At 35.1% G+C, this 22,660-nt stretch overlaps 1 protein-coding gene across 6 annotated transcripts in view; it reads left to right on the forward strand.

Annotated features, from left to right (window-relative positions):
* The window catches only part of RC3H1 (ring finger and CCCH-type domains 1), a 93,282-nt gene that overhangs the window by 45,198 nt on the left and 25,424 nt on the right, over positions 1-22,660 (forward strand). For 5 of the 6 annotated variants that reach the window (XR_009052640.1, XR_009052636.1, XR_009052637.1 and 2 more), the window contains exons 7-14: positions 2,557-2,689; positions 7,253-7,371; positions 8,837-8,949; positions 12,113-12,394; positions 12,719-12,933; positions 15,022-15,392; positions 15,906-16,073; positions 20,923-21,075. Coding sequence is in view for 1 of the 6 variants with exons in the window: in XM_057727432.1 (XP_057583415.1) it covers positions 2,557-2,689; positions 7,253-7,371; positions 8,837-8,949; positions 12,113-12,394; positions 12,719-12,933; positions 15,022-15,392; positions 15,906-16,073; positions 20,923-21,075 (1,554 nt within the window). In the remaining 5 variants the exon portion in view is untranslated. The remainder of the gene's footprint in view (positions 1-2,556; positions 2,690-7,252; positions 7,372-8,836; positions 8,950-12,112; positions 12,395-12,718; positions 12,934-15,021; positions 15,393-15,905; positions 16,074-20,922; positions 21,076-22,660) is intronic. The other variant, XR_009052639.1, reaches the window with a different exon arrangement.

Raw genomic sequence — 22,660 nt, forward strand, 5'->3', positions numbered from 1 at the left:
TATTTTATTTTTTGGCCGCTCTGCGCAGCTGGCAGGATCTTAGTTCCCTGACCAGGGACTGAACCCTGGCCATGGCGGTGAAAGTGCTGAGTCCTAACCACTGGACTGCTAGGGCGCTCCCTTTCTGGTGGTTTTAAATAATTCATTTAATCTTCTCAACAGCCCTTTATTATTCCTTTTATACAGAGACAGAGGGAGATTAGTACATTTCTCCAGGATCACATAGGTAATAAGCGACAGAGCTGGATTTGAACTTGGACACTCTGACTTTGGAATCTATGCTTTTAACCACTAACCCTGTTTCCAGACTGTTCTCCCCCTCCCCCCCCCCCCTTTTTTTTGCTATTCCTAAAGACAGAATTCTTGAAATAAGTAGAAGGTTGATGTTAAAGGAGAATTAGGAAATGTGTTTTATAACTGCATGATGCATACTTTTCAGTATAATGTATATTATTTGTTCTGTCCTATAGATACCTTTATCAAAATTTTACCTGCAATTTCTAGGTCTTAAATTATGCAATGGACTGATAATAACCTTAATCATGATCTTTTAAAGGACTGACTTTCTACCTCTGAGGAGAAGTTTTACTTGCTTTTATGAAAATTCTACAAGGAGGTTAACCTTCTTGTCTGAACTGGACTGTATAACTAGACACATCATGAGCAGTAATTTGAATTTAATATCCTAAACCTTCTTACAACAAACTGGTAAATGAAGTTTGCAGTGTGACGTTTTATTATTATATAGAGCAATAGAACTTCCTGTGATCATGAAAATGTTCTGTATACATACATTGTCCTATATGGTGATCACTAGCCACACTTGGCTGTTAAATACTCGACATGTAACTTGTGTAACTGATGAACTAAAATTTTTATTTTACTTAAAATTTTTAATAGTCTTACATTGCTAATGGCTGCTGTAATGGAGAGTGCAGATAATTTATTAAAAGTGATAAGAAAAGCAATAACCCTAGTAAATTAATAGACAGACATGAATTAACAGTTCTCAAAGAGAAAGTATATCTAATTGATGGGATAGAATTCAACCCCAATAATAAATACACGTTTAATAACAGTGACATGCCAAATATTGCCTGTTAAACTATGAAGAAACATATGCTGTCATTCATTGCTGATGGTTTGTAAAATGCATTACAGATCTTTTGGGAAACAGTTTGTCAGTGAAGCCTCAAAATAGTCATGTCCTTTATCAAACTTACTATTTCCAGGAATTTATTTTGAGGGAATGATCCAAACTTTCAAAAAGTTTATGAACACAAAGGTGTTAATTGCTAAATTATTTATAAAGGATAAAATAAGGGGATGGTTAAAGAAGTTAAGAGATATCTGCTCAGAACAGTTACATGGCCATTAAAATTGCAGTTATGTCAGGGACAGATACTCTCTTCAGCTATTTAACAAAATGTTAGTGGAAATATTTTTGTTAAGTTTCAGTGGTAGATACACAGGTATATTTTTATATTAGAAAGTTACTTTAAAGTATTTCATAATAAGGATGGTTAGGTATTTTAAAAATACCTTTGTTATAATATTAATGGTAGGCAAATCCATAAGTTTATAAATAGCTGATTATAAGTATATAAAAACATGTGAAGATGAAAAAATTTAATAAAGACATGTCAACATTTTAGTGATTAGTTGTGTTATTCCATGTTTTTCAAATATATGCTTTTTAAAATTTTACCTTTTAGAATGATCTTTGGGGGAAATTTTTATGTATATATGTATGTGTATATATATATTTTTTAAGTGAAAACGAGTTTATTTAGAGAGATACACATTCCATAGGCAGAATGCAGTCCATCTCAGAAGTGAGAGCGGCCCTCATCTATATTAATAAACTACAGAGAGCTAAATGTTTCCAAGTAAGAACCCTTAGTTAGTATCACATAATCATAAACCTACTTTAAAGGTCATATGTATTGACCAGCTTAAGGGAGTTAGTGTAAGTATGTGTGTCATTAAAATACACAAACCTGATAGCTTCCAAGAATCCCAAACCAGTATAGTATTTTTTTGAACTGGAACGAACTTGTCAAATTTTTTAGTCCATACAACAGATGGAATTCAGATTGAGTCTGTAATGGTTATATCTGGTGTCATAATCTTTGGTCTATAACAGAACTTGAATTCAAACTCTGAGTTCAGTTTCATTGTTCTTCCTGTTGTATAGCATTATCTCTAGACTGTGTTTCCAAACTTCAGCTATTTAGAAGGACCCCAAGAGCCAAACTGACAGTGCTGTAACAACCTACAATGTAAAGAGTATTTCCAAATTGAGTTGAGAAAGATCTCACATTTGAGGAATGTGGTGGCATTGGGAAGAGAGTATACAATATACCAACCCGTGGATGCAGAGAAGTGCAGGGTTTGTTCAGGTAGCAAGGGATCCAGTCTGGCCAAAGCATGAGATGTGTGGGAGGATAAAAATTAAATATAATTAACTGCAAAAATGATTGTGATATTGTAAATAATCCTTATTTTATAAGGATTATCTGGTCTTGGGGAAGTTAATATTTATCTTTTTTTAAGTTGCAGACCCCAGCCTCTTTTGCACAAAGTGTTCAGGAACTAACAATTGCTCTCCAGCGGACTGGAGATCCAGCGAACTTGAATCGACTAAGACCCCATTTGGAGCTATTAGCAAACATTGACCCTAGTCCAGGTAAACCCAGGGGAAATTAATGGACCATCTTATATGTGCCTTAGTGCTAGTCAATGATTCTTTTAATTATCTTCTGTTACATTTCTGTACAATTTCCCAGAGTAGTAATTCCAAATCTTTTCTATAGTATTTAAGTTTCTGGCCCCAGTCTTGTCTATTTCTTTATTACTTCAACTGATATTTATTTAATACTTTTTACTGTGCTGCTCACTTCACGAGGAAAATAGGTTCTCTCTGGGATCCTTAATGTTTCCGCCTTCATCACAAAATTGTGCCATATTTTTACCATTTTCATCTCTTTTGACAAAAACTCAAGGTTTCTGTTTTCCTGTATCATATGTCCTTAGTTGCATTTTCTTGGTCCAACTTTCCCTTCTTTATGATAATCTTGTTCTATCACATGTCCTCTCTTGCATGTCTACTTTGTCAAGCCATTTCCTCTTCCTTCTCCTTGACCTGAAAATCACCCAGCCTTCATTTTTCACCTGTTACTTACATCTAGGGTGGGTTAGCTTATATCCTGTTGCTATCCCTGTGTTTATTCCCACTACTGAACTAAAACTTAACATTTCGCTAGTAATTTCCTAGTGTCTAATTCCAAAGGCTTCTTTTTTTTTTTTTTCCAAAGGCTTCTTTTTAGGTCCTTAAATTACTTGATTTGTCTTCAGCATTTGATAATGTTGTTGACTACTTCCTTGATATAGAAACTCTCCTGATACCTTATCTTTCTGTAGTCTTATGATTCTCTCCAGGCCTGTCTGAATGCTGATTCTGTCTTATTTTGACCACTTTTCCTCTCCTGCCCCCTAAGGAGTAGGCTGGTTGTGTTCTTGGAATTTTGTTTTCTCTGTGCTCTCTGTTGATGATGATGGTCATTCATTCTCAGCATCAGGTATGATTCCTTTATAGTTAATGGACTCCCAAATATCTCCATCACTTTTATCTCTTCATCACTCCAGACCTACTTTCCCAAATGCTTTCTGAGATTCTCCGTCCTCTCCTCCCCTGAGTTTGAAAGCAAATTCATCTCCACTTGATATCTGCTCTTCCTCCTGTGTTCCCGTTCTCTGTAAATGACCTCATTCTCTGAGGTATGTAAGCTTAAAACCTGAGTCTTTTGTCTTAGCCCATATCTTTTCCTTTCATTTGCTCTACATACCATTTCAAACAATAGGATTTATCTGTTCTTTTACAATATACCTCTTTCCCATGCCTATTAATACTGCCTCAGTGAGGGCCTCATTCCTTTTCCTGAGACTAAATACCTTTCATTTTCCTCTACTCTTTTAATTCTTCCGATCTAGTCTACAAAATGAATCACATCTCTGATCTTATTTTATATTCATAAACTTTTAGTAACACCCCATTGTTTATAGAATAAGGTTTGGAACTCTTGACCATGACATTCAGAGTAGTAAATTTATTACCAAAATTGCTTAATCAAACCAGGTAAGATCTATTTTTATTGTTTTATTTTATTAAAAAAACTTTTTTTTCTTTTTGGCTGTGCACGGCATGTGGGATCCAGTTCCCCCAGCAGGGATTGAACCTGGGCCCCTTGCAGTAGGAGTGCAGAGTCCTAACCATTGGATCATCAGGGAATTCCCTAAGATCTATTTTTAGAACACAATTTTTTTCCCCCACTTCTCTGCTTTAATCATTCTGAGCAATCAGAAGAGCACTTCACAAGCTCACTACCTCATCAACGACCGATCTGTCTACCTATGGCTGTGCCAATATATTCTACTCTCCTTGTGTACCAGTGGATAAACCATACTTCTAGCTAAGGCCACCCTCTCTCTTCGTGTACCAATATCATCTTGTCAAGTATATCCCTCCAGTAGCCTCTGTTTCCTATGTCTTCAGTTTTCCTTCTCTACTAGAGTAGCTCTGTCAACATACAAACATTTGATTGTTCCTCTCATCACAACCCACTTTTTGACACCATTTACCATCTACATACAACTCCAGTTCTCTCCTTATTATAGCACTCTCTCGAACGCACTCCAGTCAGGCATTTATCTCTACCATTCAATCAAAATTGCTTTTGTCAAGGTCACAAGTGACATCCATGCAGCTAATTCCAAATGTCAATTCTTGGTTCTCTTTGTGTTCGGCCTGTTAGCAGCATTTAACATTGTTGTTTACTCCTTGTACTACTCTTTTCACTTCCAGGCCACCACACTCTCCTAGTTTTCTTCTTACTTTATTGAACTCTCCTTCTTAGTGTCTTTTGCTCATTTCCTCTCATCTGCATAGCCTCTAACCTTTTTTTGTTTTTTTCCCATAGCCTCTAACCCTTTTCCCCCCATAACGTCTAACCCTTGAAGTACTTCCAAAATTTAATCCTTGTGTCTCTTTTCTATTTATATTCATTCCCCAGGTAATCTCATCTAGTCTCACAGCTTTAAATATTATTTAAGTATTTAAATATTATTTATATGACTCACAAATTTACCATATTTCATCAGTTCTGAAGCTCACATTTTTTTTTAGATTTTAGCATTTTTGAAATTGGGTTGCGTTTGTGTAATCAATGACGTGATAATTAGCAATCTTTTCTAATTTGGTAACACATAAAATAACGGTATGTGTTACAGTTGATGGTGTTGTAGAATGTGTTTAACATAGTGTATACAGCCTAGACCTTCTTCCTGAATTCTTCTGTATATCCATCTGCCTGCTCAGTATCCAATAGTTCTACTTGAATATCTGATAAGAATTTCAAAAGTAACCTGTCCAAAAGTGAGTTCCAACCCCTGTCCCCCACCCACCCACTCACTATTCCTGTTAGTGGCAATTCCATCCTTCCATTTACTCAGTCCAAACACCTTGGAGATATCATCAACTCATCTTTCTCTCATAAGGTACATCTGACCTATCAGCATATCCTATAGGCCCTACCTTTAAAATCCATTCAGAATCCATCTACATATCACCTTCACTTCTACCCCCCCATCTCTCTTCATGGAGTATGGAATAACTTCCTGTTGAATGTCTGGTTTTAGCGTAGGAGCCAGAGTGATCTATTACCCCTCTGCTTAAACTCTCCAGTGCTTTCCATCACTCAGTAAAAGCTAGTCTTTTCTATGACCTACCAGGCCTCACATGATACGGTCTTCCTTTTCTTTACCTCTCTCCCACTTCTTTTACTCTTTTCCCGCCTCATTCATTCCAGACTTCACCTCCATGAACATGTCAGGCATACTCCCATATTAGGGCCTTTGCACTTAATTCTTCCCTATTCCTAGAATGGTTTTCTCCTCATATATCCTAATATATCCACAAGGCATACTCAGACCCTACTTTCAGGTCTTTAATCGAATGTAACCTTCTCAAGGAGGCCTTTTCAGGCCACCTTGTCTAAAATTTTACACATACCTGTCTCACTCGCTTTCTTTGTTCTATTTATTCAACTCATCATTATTTAAATTCTTTGTATTTTGATTATCTTATTTATTGTCTGGCTTTTCTTGTTGAATAGAATAAAGATTGTTTTGATTGCTACTGCTTCCCTAGCAACTAGAATAATACCTGGAACTTAGTTCGTTAAAATACTTTGTTGTGTAACTGTTCTCTTTACTTTCTCTGTATCTTTTTTTAAAGTATTAATTAATTAATTGATTAATTTATTTATTTATTGGTTGTGTTAGGTCTTCCTTGCTGCACGTGGGTTTTCTCTAGTTGCAGTGTGGGGGCTACTCTTTGTTGCAGAGCGCAGGCTTCTCATTGCAGTGGCTTCTCTTACTGTGGAGCACGGGCTCTAGGCACACAGGCTTCAGTAGTTGTGGCTCACAGGCTCTAGAGCACAGGCTCAGTAGGTGTGGTGCACAGGCTTAGTTGCTCGGTGGCATGTGGGATCCTCTCAGACCAGGGATCAAACCCATGTCCCCTGCATTGGCAGGCAGATTCTTAACCACTGCACCACCTGGGAAGTCCCTATAATAGCTTTTCTGTTAAACTTTTTAAACATTCTGTTTACCAATACTTGCTTTATACAGAGTTTCAAAATAGACATTACAAATTGGCCAACTGTAGGCAGTCCACAGTTAAGTTTGATCCACAAAGTGTTGATCTGCACTATAGTCTAAATTTTTTTGGTGCAAACACTTAAAAACTAGAAAATTTTACATAAAAATCTCAAATTTCAGTTTTCCTTGGGAAACAATGGTGTATCTGGCAGTATCAGCCTTGCATCTTCAGATGACAACAATCAACTGAAGTTGAATACTGACCATAACCTTAGATGTGAAACATGCTCTTTAACACAGTCCCTGTCATTCTTATTTCCAGCACTAAGGGTCTGATGACAGTTGCGATTATTATCTGTTATATTTAATTCCTTAATGTTACCTTTGCTGTCTCTGTAGTTATTTTAGATTGCAACCCCTGCTTTTAAAAGGATGCATTTGTTCCTTTAAAATGTTGAGGTGAATAAACTAATTCATGAATAGCTGTGTGAAGCTTAACTTGTTTTCACTGAAGTGCTGACGCTCCTTTACTAACTTAATATTGGGCAGAACATTGAATAACATTGTTTGAAATTTTTTTTTGCTTGTTTAGATGCTCCTCCTCCTACTTGGGAACAGCTAGAAAATGGGCTGGTTGCTGTGCGTACAGTGGTACACGGGTTGGTTGATTATATCCAGAATCACAGCAAAAAAGGAGCAGATCAACAGCAGGTAAGGGAGATATTTGAAACTTAAGAGTTAAGCCACTGTGGTTATCCTTACAGATAAAAACAAAGCCAACAAGATGACATGAATATTTTTAGACTCTGTAAAAACTAGAAGTTAAAAATTAAAAACCTACTTTTAACTCCCTATTCCATTAGACATCCTGAAGAATATAACAAAAAGAATAAGATTTATAGTTTAGAATGGTTAGCAGCCAGTTTACTGGATTAGCCTAGTAATTTTATCTGACAACATTGAAATTGAATAGTCTTTGTTGGTCTAATGTTGTGCTGGAGTCACTTTTCACATTGAATATAGCAGCATTTGATTCTGTGCTAAAGGTTATTCCACTTATATAAAATTATTCACTTTGGTTACTGTTGCATTTCAGGTTGTTGATAAGTATCACTTTTTAGTGCTAATGCTATATCTCTCCAGTACTGTTCACATACTTTGTAAATGATTTTTCTGTATTAGTATTTAATTTTTTTTTTTTTTAGTATTTCAGTAATTTTCCTTCATAGTGTCTGTTATGCCAGTGAGCCAAATTTTCCTCAAATATTTTTAGATAAAATATATGGCAGTAAAATATAATAGCCTATGTTATGGCTAGAGTTTTTAACTTTACTCCCAATAATTTCATTTTGCCCTTAGAATTTATGTTAAGTTCACTACATCTTTTATTTTGTCATAGTTAAGTTTGAGAAATTAAAACTTTGTTATTAATCTATCTGGCTCAGGTAAATATTAACAATAGATTATTCAGTATTCCTTTTTTCTTTACAAGTAAGAAATATTAAAAGTGTCTTGCTAGGTGTTGGTTTGGCCAAAAGTTCGTTTGGGTTTTTTTGTAAGATGTTACAGAAAGACCCGAGCAAACTTTTTGGCCATCCCTGTAGAATAATATGGATATGCTTTTCCTATCTAAGCACAGATGAGAACTTTATTTTATGATTAAGAACTTTAGAAAATTAAAAACTTACTTTTAACTCCCTGTTCTGTTAGACATCATGAAGAAAATTAAAAAATAATATTAACTTAAGTTCTGCCTATTGTAGGTTTGTAGTATGTTATAAGGAAACATAATTGTAAGTATAGCTATATTGAACATTGTCCAAAACAAATATTAAAAGACATTTTAAATATTTGAAAGTCCTAAAAACTCCAGTGGTTTGCTTGTCCACTGTAAAACATTAGAAAGAAGATCGTAGAGCCCTCATGAGATTGAATCAAGAATTTATGTGATGTTACATGTTAATATCAACATATCAGAAAAATCAGGACTACATTATTTTTTAGTAATTTATTTTTGGATTCTCTAAGACCTCAGATAGGATGACTTTCCAGCACTTTTGCTCTTATCTAGTGTATGAATTAGTCTGAATTATTCATCTAGATTATTAAGATCCTAAAATGGCAACACAGAATTTATATATTTTTTTAATGGATAATGTTTTAATTTTGATCTTAGCCTCCACAGCATAGCAAATATAAAACATACATGTGTCGAGACATGAAGCAGAGAGGAGGATGCCCTCGTGGGGCCAGCTGTACATTTGCACATTCACAGGAGGAACTGGAAAAGTAAGTGTAAAAGTCATCAGACTCAACCTTCCAATAATTTGTTGGAGAATAAGATAGAATTATTAAGTAGAATAATTTGCTGCCATATGAGAAATATGAAAAGATGTAGTTGCATTCCCTTTTATGAATAGGAAATGTTTAGAAGGTAATACAAAATTAAAAAAAAGAAAACCAAAGCAGTTTCTTCACCTTTCATTACATTGTGCCTACAAATAGGAAACTACTTGTGGGTAACTAAATCTGGAAGTAAGTCATCTTCACTAACTTCCCCCCCACCCCAGATTAAACGTCTAAGAATTTTCATCAGCTTTGACTGATTTTAACTAATTGAATAATGCATAACCAATGGAAAAATTTGCCCTTTGCGCTATTCAAGAAATTATTTATTGGCACTCATTTTCACAGATTCTTTCAAATTTCAAGGACCAGATAATTTCAATGATGTTAAATTTCCCACATAGTAGAAAGGAAAAAAACCTCTTAATTATTTTACAAAAGCATTGTAATGCTGACACTAAATTTGACAAAGCACAATTAAAGAAAACAACAAATTCATCTCACGTATTAATATGAGGATGAGTCAAATTATCTGCACTCTGGCTGTAGAATTTACAGAACTTTTACTATAACCAGAGTGCAGATAATTTTTGACTCATCCTCATATTTTTAAAATCCCAAATATTGAAACTTAGAATTCAATAATACATTAAAATAAACACCATTACTAAGTGCAAAGGTAGCACAATATAATTACTGTAGGTTAGAGAAGAATGGGTATAATAACCATAGAATCATATCCAAAGATGCCAAAAGGTATTTGAATAATATCCAATATCCATGATAGATCAAGATCCCTTAGAACAAAAATATCATAGACGTTTCCCCAACATGATATTATATCTCATACCAAAAGCTAGCATGGTGCTTAATTGGTATTAGTTTATTAGATTCAGTCTTGTTATAGATAAAAATAAGAGAGAATTTTCTACTAGTAAAAAATGTTGGGCTTCTCTTGTGGCACAGTGGTTAAGAATCCTCCTGCCAATTCAGGGGACATGGGTTTGAGCCCTGGTCCAGGAAGATCCTGCATGCCGTGGAGCTACTAAGCCCATGCGCCACAACTACTGAGCCTGTGCTCTAGAGTTGGCGAGCCACAACCAGTGAGCCAACATGCCACAACTACTGAAGCCCGCACGCCCAGGGCCCGTGCTCCACAACAAGAGAAGCTGCCGCAATGAGAAGCCCACAAACCACAACGAAGAGTAGCCCCCGAGTAGCCCCCACGTTCCACAACTAGAGAAAGCCTGCGTGCAGCAACAAAGACCCAACACAGCCAATAAATTAATTTTTTAAAATGTTAACATTCTGGAAGTTGTAGCTAATGTATGTAAACAAGAGAATAAAATAGCCAAAATCATTAAATGGGAAAACTCAAGAGAAATACTAGAAACAAAGGAATTTAGTAAGCTATCAAATCAAAAAATTAGTTTTCAAAAATGAATTGCTCTCATATAAACTGAAAAGGGAAATATGACCAGTGAAAAAGTAAGGTAACATTAAAATCCTTTTTGCATTAACAAAAACAAAAAAAGATAAACACCTAATAATAAACCAATAAGAAATATCCAGGATCTATATTGAATAGAATTAGTAAACTACCTAGGAATATAAGAGTTGAATAAATGCAGATGCATACTATGTTCTTGGCTAAGACTTGACATTATTTTCTCTTAAAGAGTAAACTCAGTGAAATCTCGATTAGAATCTTAACATGGTGATTTTGGGGACCTAACAATCATTCATTTGGAAGAAAAAGTATGCCAGTAGCCAGGGAAATTCTGGGGAAAAAAGTCTTCAACAGGGACTAGACTAATAACTAGTAACCTGTTTTATGAGCTAAAGTAAGTATAAAGACTGTGGCATTAGCATAGGAATAGATAGACCAGTGAAATACGGTAGAAAATCTAGAAAGAATTCCAGATACATGTAGGAACTCAGCATATATGCAAAAGGCGGCATTTCACATCACTAACAAAAAAGATGATGAAACAACTCTATTTGAAAAATAATTAGGGCTGGATTCTTATCTTTATACCATACCAAAAAACAAGTTCTGAATTTATCAGAGGTTTAAATATTTAAGAGGAAAACTATAGAGCACTTAGATATTTTTGTTGTTGTTACATAATCTTACAGTAGGAAGGAAGGATTTTTTTTAAGAATAACACCTAGCATCCATAAAGGAGGAGATTAATAAATTTCATTACATGAAAATTAAAAACTAAGATAATAGCCCAAACACCACAAATTGAAAGAAAAAAAATGGTGGGGAAATGACATACAAAAGGTTGCTCCCATAACATAAAATGAGCTCCTACAAATCTAAGGAAAGAAAAGAACCAGTAGATATATGGATCATGCATATAAGTAAGCAATTCACAGAAGAAACACTAATGGCCAGCAAACCACGTTCAATTTCACTAACTGTTAAAGGAATGCAGAGTAAAATAAAACTTGATATTTTTGAACTGTCAAATAGTCACAGACTGAGGCTAGCCAGTGTTTAATGAGATAATGAAAAAAGCCTTTTATTTTATTTTATTTTTTAAATCAGTAGGAGTTACAGCTTTGGAGCATTATAACAATTTCTAACATGCATACGTTACACTTAGTAATTCTGCTTTTGGTTATTCACACAAGTGTGAAGTACATGTACATAATTTTCCATTACTGCATTGTTTTAATAGCAAAAAATTAGGGACAACCTAAAATGTACTGACATAAAGGAATATTTACGATTATGAAGTAGAGGAAAAAATTTACTAAGCAGCCATATATGACCCTGTTTCTATAAATAATAAGCTTACACACGTAAGAATATTAAGCCAGTGTATGGAGTGGAAAAATCTGTATATATACCAAACTTAACAATGGTTACCCCTGATGGGTCCCCAAAGTGTGTATGTGTGTGTGTGTGTGTATATACACATACACAAGTTTTCAAGTTGATAGCTAGAGCCAATGTCTGAAGAGAATTTCTGGAAAATGATGTGCTTGGAATCTTTTCCTTTTGTATCTGTTTCTTAAATACATTTTAGTTCTTGATTTTTGCTTTTGCTTTTACGGTTTTGGTTTTTGGTGTGTGCCTTTGCTTTTTATATAGATTTCGTAAAATGAACAAACGCCTGGTTCCCAGAAGACCCCTGAGTGCCTCTTTGGGTCAGCTTAATGAGGTGGGCCTGCCTTCAACAGCTATCCTTCCGGATGAAGGTGCAGTGGATCTACCTAGCAGAAAAACCCCTGCTCTGCCAAATGGAATTGTATCAGCAGGGAACACAGTAACGCAGCTGATTCCACGAGGGACAGACCCCAGCTACGATTCTAGTCTGAAACCAGGAAAGATAGATCACCTGAGCAGTAGTGCCCCTGGATCCCCTCCTGACCTGTACGTGTTTTTCCTTTTATTTAAAGTTTCTTTATAAACATAAAATTAGAAGGAAGAAAGAATAATCAATGTTTTGTTGGGGGGGGGGGTGCTTATTTGGGGAACTTTATTTTGTTATTTGTTATTTCTATTTCCTGTGCCAATGATTTTTGAGAAACAGCATAGGTGATGTAAGATCAAAGTTTGCAAATTTTGTAGAAGAAATGACTGTTGGAAGAAACCAGTTTCCCAAATTGTGTCAGTTTCTTTTACATTTAACAATTTGTGTACATTAGAGGTATTTTCAAGACCTTAAACTTGACTTGCAGAATCTTGCTCCCATAGGCTAGAATCTGTCCCTAAGAGTATTTCTGCCTTGCCTGTTAATCCACATCCTGTACCTCCAAGAGGGCCGACAGACCTGCCCCCTATGCCTGTCACCAAACCACTTCAGATGGTACCGCGAGGCTCTCAGTTATACCCAGCACAACAGGGAGATGTTTATTACCAGGATCCTCGAGGAGCTGCCCCACCATTTGAACCAGCACCTTATCAGCAGGGTAATGATTTTTCATTTACGTCACTCACTTTTCCTAAGAGTTATGAGAATGATTTCAAGTAAGAGTGATCATGTTTTCAGTAATCTCCTCAAAAGAAGTAAATGCATTTTTTTTAATACTTGGGAAAAACTGAGGTTATATGATCAACTAAATAGTATGAGATACATGAAGTAGCAAAGCTATGAAAAACAATTTGCCCTAACTACTAAAAGCAGTTGTATGTTAAATATGTTTACATATTTATGGAAATAAGTCACCCAAGTAGGCAATAGAAATTTGCTGAGGCAGTATATATTTTCCTGACCAAAATTTTATTTGAGCATGAAAAAAGAATTTAATATTACAGTGGATATAAATTAAACACACAATTGAAAGGGAAAAAGTTCATTTTTTTTCCTTTCAGTTGTCACCTAATATTTTTTCTAGGCCCTGTAATATATATAAAAAATGCAAATACATGCTTCTAGAGAGTTTATAGTATAGAATCAATATTAGTAAAGAATAGAAAAATATATATGTAAGATTATGTATATCTATATATGTGTTTAAAATGAAGTGTTGAGTTGCAGTGGTTAATGTTAGTGTGGTAGAAATTAACTGCAAGACTCAAGGAAGATCATTGAGAACTTGAGGAATCAAAAGAATTTGTGGAAGAATGCCCTAAGTATAGGTAATGGGAATAGAAAGGAAAATTTACACATGGATTGTAAAGATGAGAATCTAGAGTCAAGGAGGAGAAAGGAGACTGTTGTTGTTAATCCAGGTGTGACTGTTGAAGTCTGGAATAGTGTGTTGGCAAAAAAAGAAGAAAGTAGTTGAGAAAATAGACAAATGTGCAAAATTAGCCAGTTTTAATGATAATGTATTAGGTGTGGAGAATGAAGGAGAGAAGTTGACTGAGGTTTCACATAACGTAATTCATGTGAAAAAAGTAAACACCAATTTTTAAACTAAAGTGTTGAATCTCTCTGTCAGAAACAGTATAGTGCTAATATTTTTTTAAACTGGGATAGATTCGAGGTTCTCCATTTCCTTTTCCCAAGGCTATATTAATTTTGAATCAGCAATGTCTTTTCTGATTTCAAAAAAGCTAGTTTTAAGTTGGCATGGTGTTATTAATACATATAAGAATATAATAAAAGTTGATCTGTGTCTTCCTTTTGGCCATTCATTGCAGGAAAAATGCAGCCACTTTTGTTGCATTAACCTTAAATATGCTGAATCAGTCAGGGTTCAATTGCAAATAACAAGTCATTCTGGCTATATTAGCAGAAAGAGGTTTAATGCAGAGAGTTTTGGTGGCTACAAAATCAGTAGAAGTATTTAGAAAAGCAGGCTTAAGCTAGGCCTCCAGGAATGAGTCCCAGAACTAGTTGCTTGAAAGAACCTGTTACAGTGAAGAAGCAGTGGAAATAGCAAACTTCTGCCCTAGTTGCCAACGCAAGGAGCTCATCAGTTTAGGCAACTGTCTTGAAATTGGGAAGCTACTGCCACAACTGTTGTCTCAAGAGCTTTACGGGACTTCCTGGCAGTCCAGTGGTTAAGACTCCACCCTTCCACTGCATGGGGCAGGGGTTCAATCCCTGGTTGGGGAACTAAGATCCCATGTGCCTCATGGCACAGCCAAAAAACAACAACAACAACAAAACTCTAGACTGTGCAGTTAGCTTCTAGGACTGTACTAGCAGAATGGATCATTTGTGGGCCACATCTCTTTCCATTTAACTCAATTTCACATTCAGATTTATGTAAATGAGTGATGTGTGGAACCTAAGCTACAGGGACATAGAGTTTTTTTGCTTTCCAGTGTTTGCAGTATGTTCAGGCACACCAGAAAGCTGGTCAGATGATTGAGAGAGCCAGTTTACTATTGTAGACTATAAGTAGATCGGTGTTTTCAGTAACTTTTAAGGATAATTTTTGCTTGTTATTTTTCACAAAGCTAGTCTGACTACATAAGCAGAGGGAAAAACATCTAAAGAAATGAGTGGGTTTTTAATTCTTTAGTGTTGAGACATTTTAAAAAGTCTTATATAGAAAAATAGATTGGCTCATTGTTGTTTTTGGTTCCTCTTTTGTACTGTACAGGCATGTACTATCCTCCACCACCACAATGTGTTTCCCGCTTTGTCCGACCTCCACCATCTGCTGCTGAACCTGGTCCTCCCTACTTGGATCATTATCCACCGTACCTCCAAGATCGTGTAGTAAACTCCCAGTATGGCACACAGCCGCAGCAGTACCCACCTATGTACCCACCACACTATGATGGCCGTCGAGTATACCCTGCTCAGTCCTATACAAGAGAGGAGATTTTCCGAGAAAGTCCTATACCCATTGAGATTCCACCTGCAGCAGTACCATCCTATGTACCAGAATCCAGAGAAAGATACCAACAGATGGAGGGTTACTATCCAGTGGCTCCCCACCCAGCTCAGATCAGACCTTCATACAACAGAGTATGCTGGGTTTTTTGTTTTTTTCTTATCATATAGATTTAATTTGATTATTGCTTGCAGTGATTTGTTTTAAACCTTTTGCCACGGTAATAACTCTTTGATCAATTCTTTTTTCAAAGAAGGTATCTTTTTTCACCTTTTCATAAATCTGCATAGGTTTGTGAGGGGTTTTTTGGTTTTTGTTTTTTGTTTTAACTTTTAAAGGGGAAAAATAGTACTATCCCACTCCCACTATCTCATCTAAGTTTCTGAATATTAGGAGGTTTTATTAACATTTCTAGATTTATTTAGAAATTATGGTCTCTGACAAAGAAAAAGAAACTTAAATTTAGCTCTTTGGGAAATCCTGAGAGCTTTGAGGGATTTTTTTGTTTTGTTTTGCTTTGTTTTATTAAGTCTTGCTATTTCCAGATGTTAAGATGAATATACAAGCTGCTTATTTAAAATATGTGCTAAGTGAATCAGTGTGTCCTGAAATTCTTTTTCAGTTTTTATTCATCTTTGCATTTTCAGGAGCCTCCTTACGGCCGGCTTCCTCCTCCTCCCCAGCCCCATCCTAGTCTAGATGAGCTGCATCGAAGACGAAAGGAAATAATGGCACAACTAGAGGAAAGGAAGGTTATCTCTCCACCTCCTTTTGCACCTTCACCAACATTGCCTCCTGCCTTCCATCAAGAGGAAGTAAGTGCGTCTTTTTGTCTCGTTTATCAGTTTTTCCTTTATCAATGATTTATTGTGTCCAGTTTAAGTAATCTTCACCTTTTCTCAAGGTCATGAGGATATTTTCCTATGTTTTCTTCTAAAAGGTTTATTATTTCACATTTAGATCTACAATCCATCTAGAATTGATTTCTGTATTTAGTGTCTTAGGAGTTAAGATCCATTTTTCCCCCCAAAGGATATCTCACTGATCGACCACCATTTAATGAAAAAACCTTCCTTTCCCCAGTGCCCTGCAGTCCCCTTTATCATAATCTAGTCACCTTTGTCATAATCAGGTGACTATATATGTTTCTGGACTGTATTCTGTTTCATTGATCTATTTCTCTATCCTTGTACCAACATTGTCTTAATGTAGTAGTAGTATATATCTTAATGTGGTGATGTGTGTTTTCCAGTTTGGGTCTTCAGGATTATCTTTGCTATTCTTGGTCCTTGGAAATTCCAAACACATTATAGAATCAGCATGTGGATGTTCACAGAAATATCTGCTGCTATTTTTATTAGGATTACATTGATCTGTGCAGCCCAGCATGCTAGTAGCCACTAGCCACATGTGGATAAGTGTGCTTAAAACAAGGCTAGTCCGAATCCACATGTTCTATAAGCACAAAACGTGTATTGGATCTGAAGGTTTAGTAACCCCCCAAATGTTTTAGTAATATATTTATATTAATTACATGTTAAAATGGTAATAATTTGGATGTATCAGATTAAATAAAATATATTGTTAAACTTAATTTTACCTGTTTTTATTTTTTAATGTGACTACTAAAAATTTTTAGATTACATATGTGGGCCAATTATATTTTCATTGGACAGTGTTGCTTTTTTTAAGTGATAATTTTTAAAATTTTGTTTTTTTTTTATTTTGGATGCTTTGGGTCTGCCTTCGTTGCAGCGTGAGGGCTTTTCTGGTTGCAGTGCGAGGACTCTAGAGTGCGTGGGCTCAGTAGTTGTGGTGCATATGGGCTTCATTGTGGCATGTGGGATCTTAGATCCCTGGGCCCCCTGCTTTGGGAGCACGGAGTCTTAACCACTGGACCACCAGGGAAGTCCCTGGACAGTGTTGCTTTAGATCCATTTGGGGAGAAGTGAAATCTTTCCAGTATCGAATCTCTAAGAACATGGTATAACCTCCACTTCCTTGGATCTTCTTTAATTTCTCTCACTAATGTCATATCTCACTTGTTTTCAGTGTCTTGCACATCTTTCATTAAACTTATTTCTAGAAAACTAATGTTTTTGAAGCTATTTTAAATGAAATCCTTTTTGAAATTTTATTTTCTCTTTGTTATTATTAAAGAGAAATTAAGTAGGTTTTTGTGTATTCTGACCCCAGTGTTCAGCAGCCTTGGTAAATTTCCCTGTTCATTCTAGTATTTGCTAGTGGATTCTTTTGGATTTTCTATGCACACAGTCGTGTCCTTTATGAATAATGACCATTTTACTTTCTCCTTTTCAAGATTCTTAAGTCTTTTTTTTTTTTATCTTGGTTGTGTGAGCTAGATCCTTCAGTATAATATTAAATAAAAGAGATGATAAGATTTTCTTATTTCCAGTCTTTGAGCAAATGGAGCTTCTAATAATTTACCATTATGATGCTTGCTGTCAGCTTTTTTGTAGATAATCTTTATCAGATTAATGAAATTTCCTTATGTTCCTAGTTTTAGGCTATTTTCATAAGTGAGATGTCAAAGGTTTATTTAACTTAGTAGTGAGGAAAACAGGATGATAAAGTTGATTCAAAGAGTAGGAGAGACAGGCTAATATAGATATTGAAAGGCAGGAAAAAAACACTGGAATAGAGTTGCTAGAATAAACTGGTTAATGTACTAGAGGGTACTAAACCATAATTAGAGGGTTATCAGTATTTCTACAAGACAGTGCTAATAGTTATCATGAATGAGTGTTGTCTTATCTTTTTAATGTCTACAGGGTCTGTAGTGATGTACATTTTCCCACTTCTGATCATTTTTTCCCTTGGTCAGTCTTTTTTTTATAAACTTTTTTTTTTTTTAATTTATTTATTTTTTGTCTGTGTTTGGCCTTGGTTGCTGGGTGTGGGCTTTCTCTAATTGTGGCGAGCAGGGGCTACTCTTCATTGCAGTGCACAGGCTTCTCATTGCGGTGGCTTCTCTTGTTTCAAGACACAGGCTCTAGGTGCGTGGGCTTCAGTAGTTGCTGCACGAGGGCTCAGTAGTTGTGGCTCGTGGGCCCTAGAGCACAGTCTCAGTAGTTGTAGCTCATGGGCTTAGTTGCTCCATGACATGTGGGGTCTTCCAAGACCAGAGTTCAAACCATGTCCCCTGCATTGGCAGGTGGATTCTTAACCACTGTGCCACCAGGGAAGTTCCCTTGGTCAGTCTTGCTAAGGATTTGTCATTAATTTTATCGTTTCAGAAAGCCAGCTTTTTGCTTTGCTGATCTTATTTATTTAATTATTTTGGTTTGTTGATTATACATACTGCCTCAGTGGGGTTGCAGTTGATATTATGTAAGGAAGATGTCTTACATCCTTTATGTGTATTCTAAACAATATTTCTAGCTAACAAATTATGAATAATAAGCAATGAAAATTGAAAAATGAAGTACATCATTGCATATAATAAACAGTAAACTTTGGGGTCTATGAAAGTAATCTACTAAATAAAGACTGTTCACAGTATCTAGCTTTCCTATGTAATAAACACTTTGAATTTTCCACAATAATGTAGGTTAATTACTAAAGCTGTAACATCTTCTATTAATATAATTTTACTTGTAAAGTATATATATATATACTACATATTTTTCCAAAAACTATTAGAGACATCCCAGAGCCTTGTTATGCCATACCTTTTTTTGAGAAATATGGAAAGCAATATGACACTGTGAAAGTGAGCTAATTTTGGAATGAAACATACTTATGTCTGTGAGGTTCAGTTTTGTGGCTCAGTGTGATCTTTTGTAAGTTACTTAGCCTTCCTTAACCCTGAGGCTCAGGTTTCTTTATTTGTAAATCAAGCATAATAAAACCTACCTCATAGTGGTATGGTGAAGATTAAATGAGACCTAAGGCATCTGGCACATAGCAGGCATTCAGTAAATAATAACCATTTGTAATAATTTTTTACTTCTAATAAAAATGATAGTAATGCATGGCTGTTAAGGAACTTTATCTATTGACTGAATTAGTTTAGTTACTGACATACAAAGCTATGTAATTAAACTTCAGTTCTGATTATAAACAACCTACATATAGTTATACTAAATTCATACATTATAAAAATATATAACATAGAAACTTCTCCAAAATCTCATTTTCTACATCATTGTCAGTTTATTATATATTTCAAATTTTTATATATATTTCAGCTTTTCTGTTCATGAACTAACATATTATAATTTTTAATAGGATCATTTACTAATAATATCTCCAGGTTTTTCGTTTTGCATTTCTTTGATTTTTGTTTTTACTTTACCAGTTATCCTGGGTGTCTTGCTGTGTCAGTATATAAATTTATCTCATTCTTTTTACCTTTTTTTTTTTTTTTTTTTTGTGGCGCACGGGCTTAGTTGCTCCGCAGCATGTGGTATCTTCCTGGGGCAGGGCTCGAACCCGTGGGCCCTGCATTGGCAGGCGGATTCTTACCCACTGCGCCACCTAGGAAGTCCTATCTCATTCTTTTTAATTGCTGTATACTACATTTGTTGGGGGAAAAAAGCACTCTTGTTGTTAGTAGGTCATGTCATTAAAAGGCTAGCTGTTCTGCACAAAATTTGTAAGTGGAGGAGAAATATAAAAAGGAGATGGAATTTTTAAAATAGAAGTAGGACAGAAAAAGAAAAGAAAGAGGTTATAAACAACAGAAACTGGAGTTGTGGTTGAAAATGAGTGATGTTGTGAACAGCAGATCCCTCTGACAGTGCAGAAGGCCACAGTGATGACTCAGAAAACAAGGGGTTTTTTTAGTATGGGGGAAGCATAGAGCCATTTAAATGTACCAATACCCCCTGGAGTATTAGTATGTCAGTATATGCATCTGTGATAAAGTGAGAGCAATGTAATAGTGTTCTAGCACTCCCTATACTGGTATAGCCTTGGTCAGATCACCCATATTGTCTCACATGGACTTGAAGGACATATGAGATAGTGTATACATAAAAGCACTTTGAAAACTGTAAGACATTACACAAATGTGAATGTAAGTAAAAATACATTAGACCTTGAATACTTATTTAATTATTTCATAATTTCAGAGCTCATCCTGAGAAAAAATCAGGAACCTTATCCTTTTCATTTCATTGAATCAGCCTAAGGACCAGAATTTATTCAAGATACAAATTGTTGCTATTAAAGAGATTTTAATTAAAAAGTTATTATATCATCAGGTACTGTATAGACATTTAAGATTACAGTTTAAAGAGTTTTTAATGCTCTTGTTTACCTGGAATGTTATTGAAAGAAACATTAAGGAGAGCGTAGCAAAACTAGGGCCTAGTACATATTTGCTTAAGTGTTAACTTACTCTGATGAGAAAGAGGATGAAAGGATGAGCAAATCTCTTCAAAAATCCTAATTTGATCCTTTGAAAGATATTGAGATACTTCTTTTTGACCCTCTGTTAACAAAATGTAAAGGCTGAATATTATTTTTCATTTGTTTTATACTTTTCATAGTCTACAGAAATCTTCTATTGTGACATAAATCAGATAACCATTATTATGTTGCTTCAGCATGATGTTCTAAAGAAATTCCTGTCTTCTCTGTGTTGTTACTCATAGACCCATTTCCTGTTTTGTTTCTTTTTTCTTTTTCCATCTGTAGTTTTTGGATGAAGACTTGAAGGTAGCTGGGAAATACAAAGGAAATGATTATAGCCAGTACTCACCCTGGTCATGTGACACCATCGGCTCCTACATTGGAACCAAAGATGCAAAACCCAAAGACGTTGTGGCAGCAGGGAGTGTGGAAATGATGGTATGTGTAATAACTAAACCGTAATTAATACAAATTAAGATAAACCAAATAAATTATCCCCAGTTATAGTATAGACACAAGTAACTGAGTTTTGCTTAAGTTTCAGGCCATATTCTATACTATGTGATTGAATTATATTTAAGCTATGTGTTTTTAAAATTTCTTTCAGATATATATAAAAATCTTTTTAAACTTGTCTAGACAAAGAAGAGCATTTTTTTTAACTTTTTATATTTTTATTTTTTACAATAAACTGCATATATTTAGAGTGTACAATTTGGTATCCCAATCTCCCAATTCATCCCCCCCACCCCAACCATCCCTGCTTTCCCCACTTGGTGTCCATATGTTTGTTCTCTACATCTGTGTCTCTATTTCTGCCTTGCAAACCGGTTGATCTGTACCATTTTTCTGTAGTCCACATATATGTGTTAATATACAATATTTGTTTTTCTCTTTCTTTCGCTCTGTATGACAGTCTCTAGGTCCATCCATGTCTCTAAAAATGTCCCAGTTTCATTGCTTTTTACAGCTGAGTAATATTCCATTGTGCGTATGTACCACATCTTCTTTATCCATTGATCTGTTGATGGACATTTAGGTTGCTTCCATGTCCTAGCTCTTGTAAATAGTGCTGCAGTGAACATTGGAGTGCATGTGTGAGAAGAGCATTTTTTATGTTTCTGTGCAGCTAGCAATTAACCAAGCAGCTGTTTAGAATTGAAATCACATTATTTTGCATAATTAAGATCTCGAATTTCTTAATCTGACTAAATTATAATTCTTACACAGCTCTGAAGTTTAAACAATAAAGTTGAATCTAGTGAGCAATACTAGTGTTTGAGTCAGAATTATAGTTACCTAGCTTCAAATGAGCTGTGGTATATAGAAACGTATTACGCTTATGTCATTTTATTTTTTTAAAAAATTAATGTAACACCAGTGTATCTAATACTAAGGCTTAAAATATATCACTATTTTATCTTAATTGCTTCCTTATCCTTTAAAGAAATAAAATTTTACATAAGTAATTAAATCCTCCTCTCTATATATACCTCCCTAAACTCATTTTCTTCCTCCCTCCTTCCCTGGAGGTAACGCCTGTCCTGAATTGAGAGTTTATCATTTCATGGATAATTTTGTACTACTTCTAAACAATTTTGTTTTGAATGTTTATAGACCTTATGCATATTATAAACTTCAACTTGTATTTTCATTCAGCATTGTTTTTGAGGTGTATCCAAATTTATACCTATAGTTCAAATTCATTCATTTTCACTGCTTTTATCAGATTCCATTGTATGATAACTGATATCATACAGTAAATGAATATGTATATAATTGTTTATTCATTTTCATGTTGATGAACATTCAGGATTTTTTTTTTTTTTGAAGAACTTTTATTGAGATACAGTTAACATACAATAAACTGCATATACTTAGAGCATACAATTTGGTATCCCAATCTCCCAATTCATTCCCCCCCAACCCTCCCTGCTTTCCCCACTTGGTGTCCATATGTTTGTTCTCTACATCTGTGTCTCTATTTCCACCTTGCAAACTGGTTGATTTGTACCAGTTTTCT

This window comes from Hippopotamus amphibius, chromosome 3, assembly GCF_030028045.1.
Source record: "Hippopotamus amphibius kiboko isolate mHipAmp2 chromosome 3, mHipAmp2.hap2, whole genome shotgun sequence".
NCBI lineage: Eukaryota > Metazoa > Chordata > Mammalia > Artiodactyla > Hippopotamidae > Hippopotamus > Hippopotamus amphibius.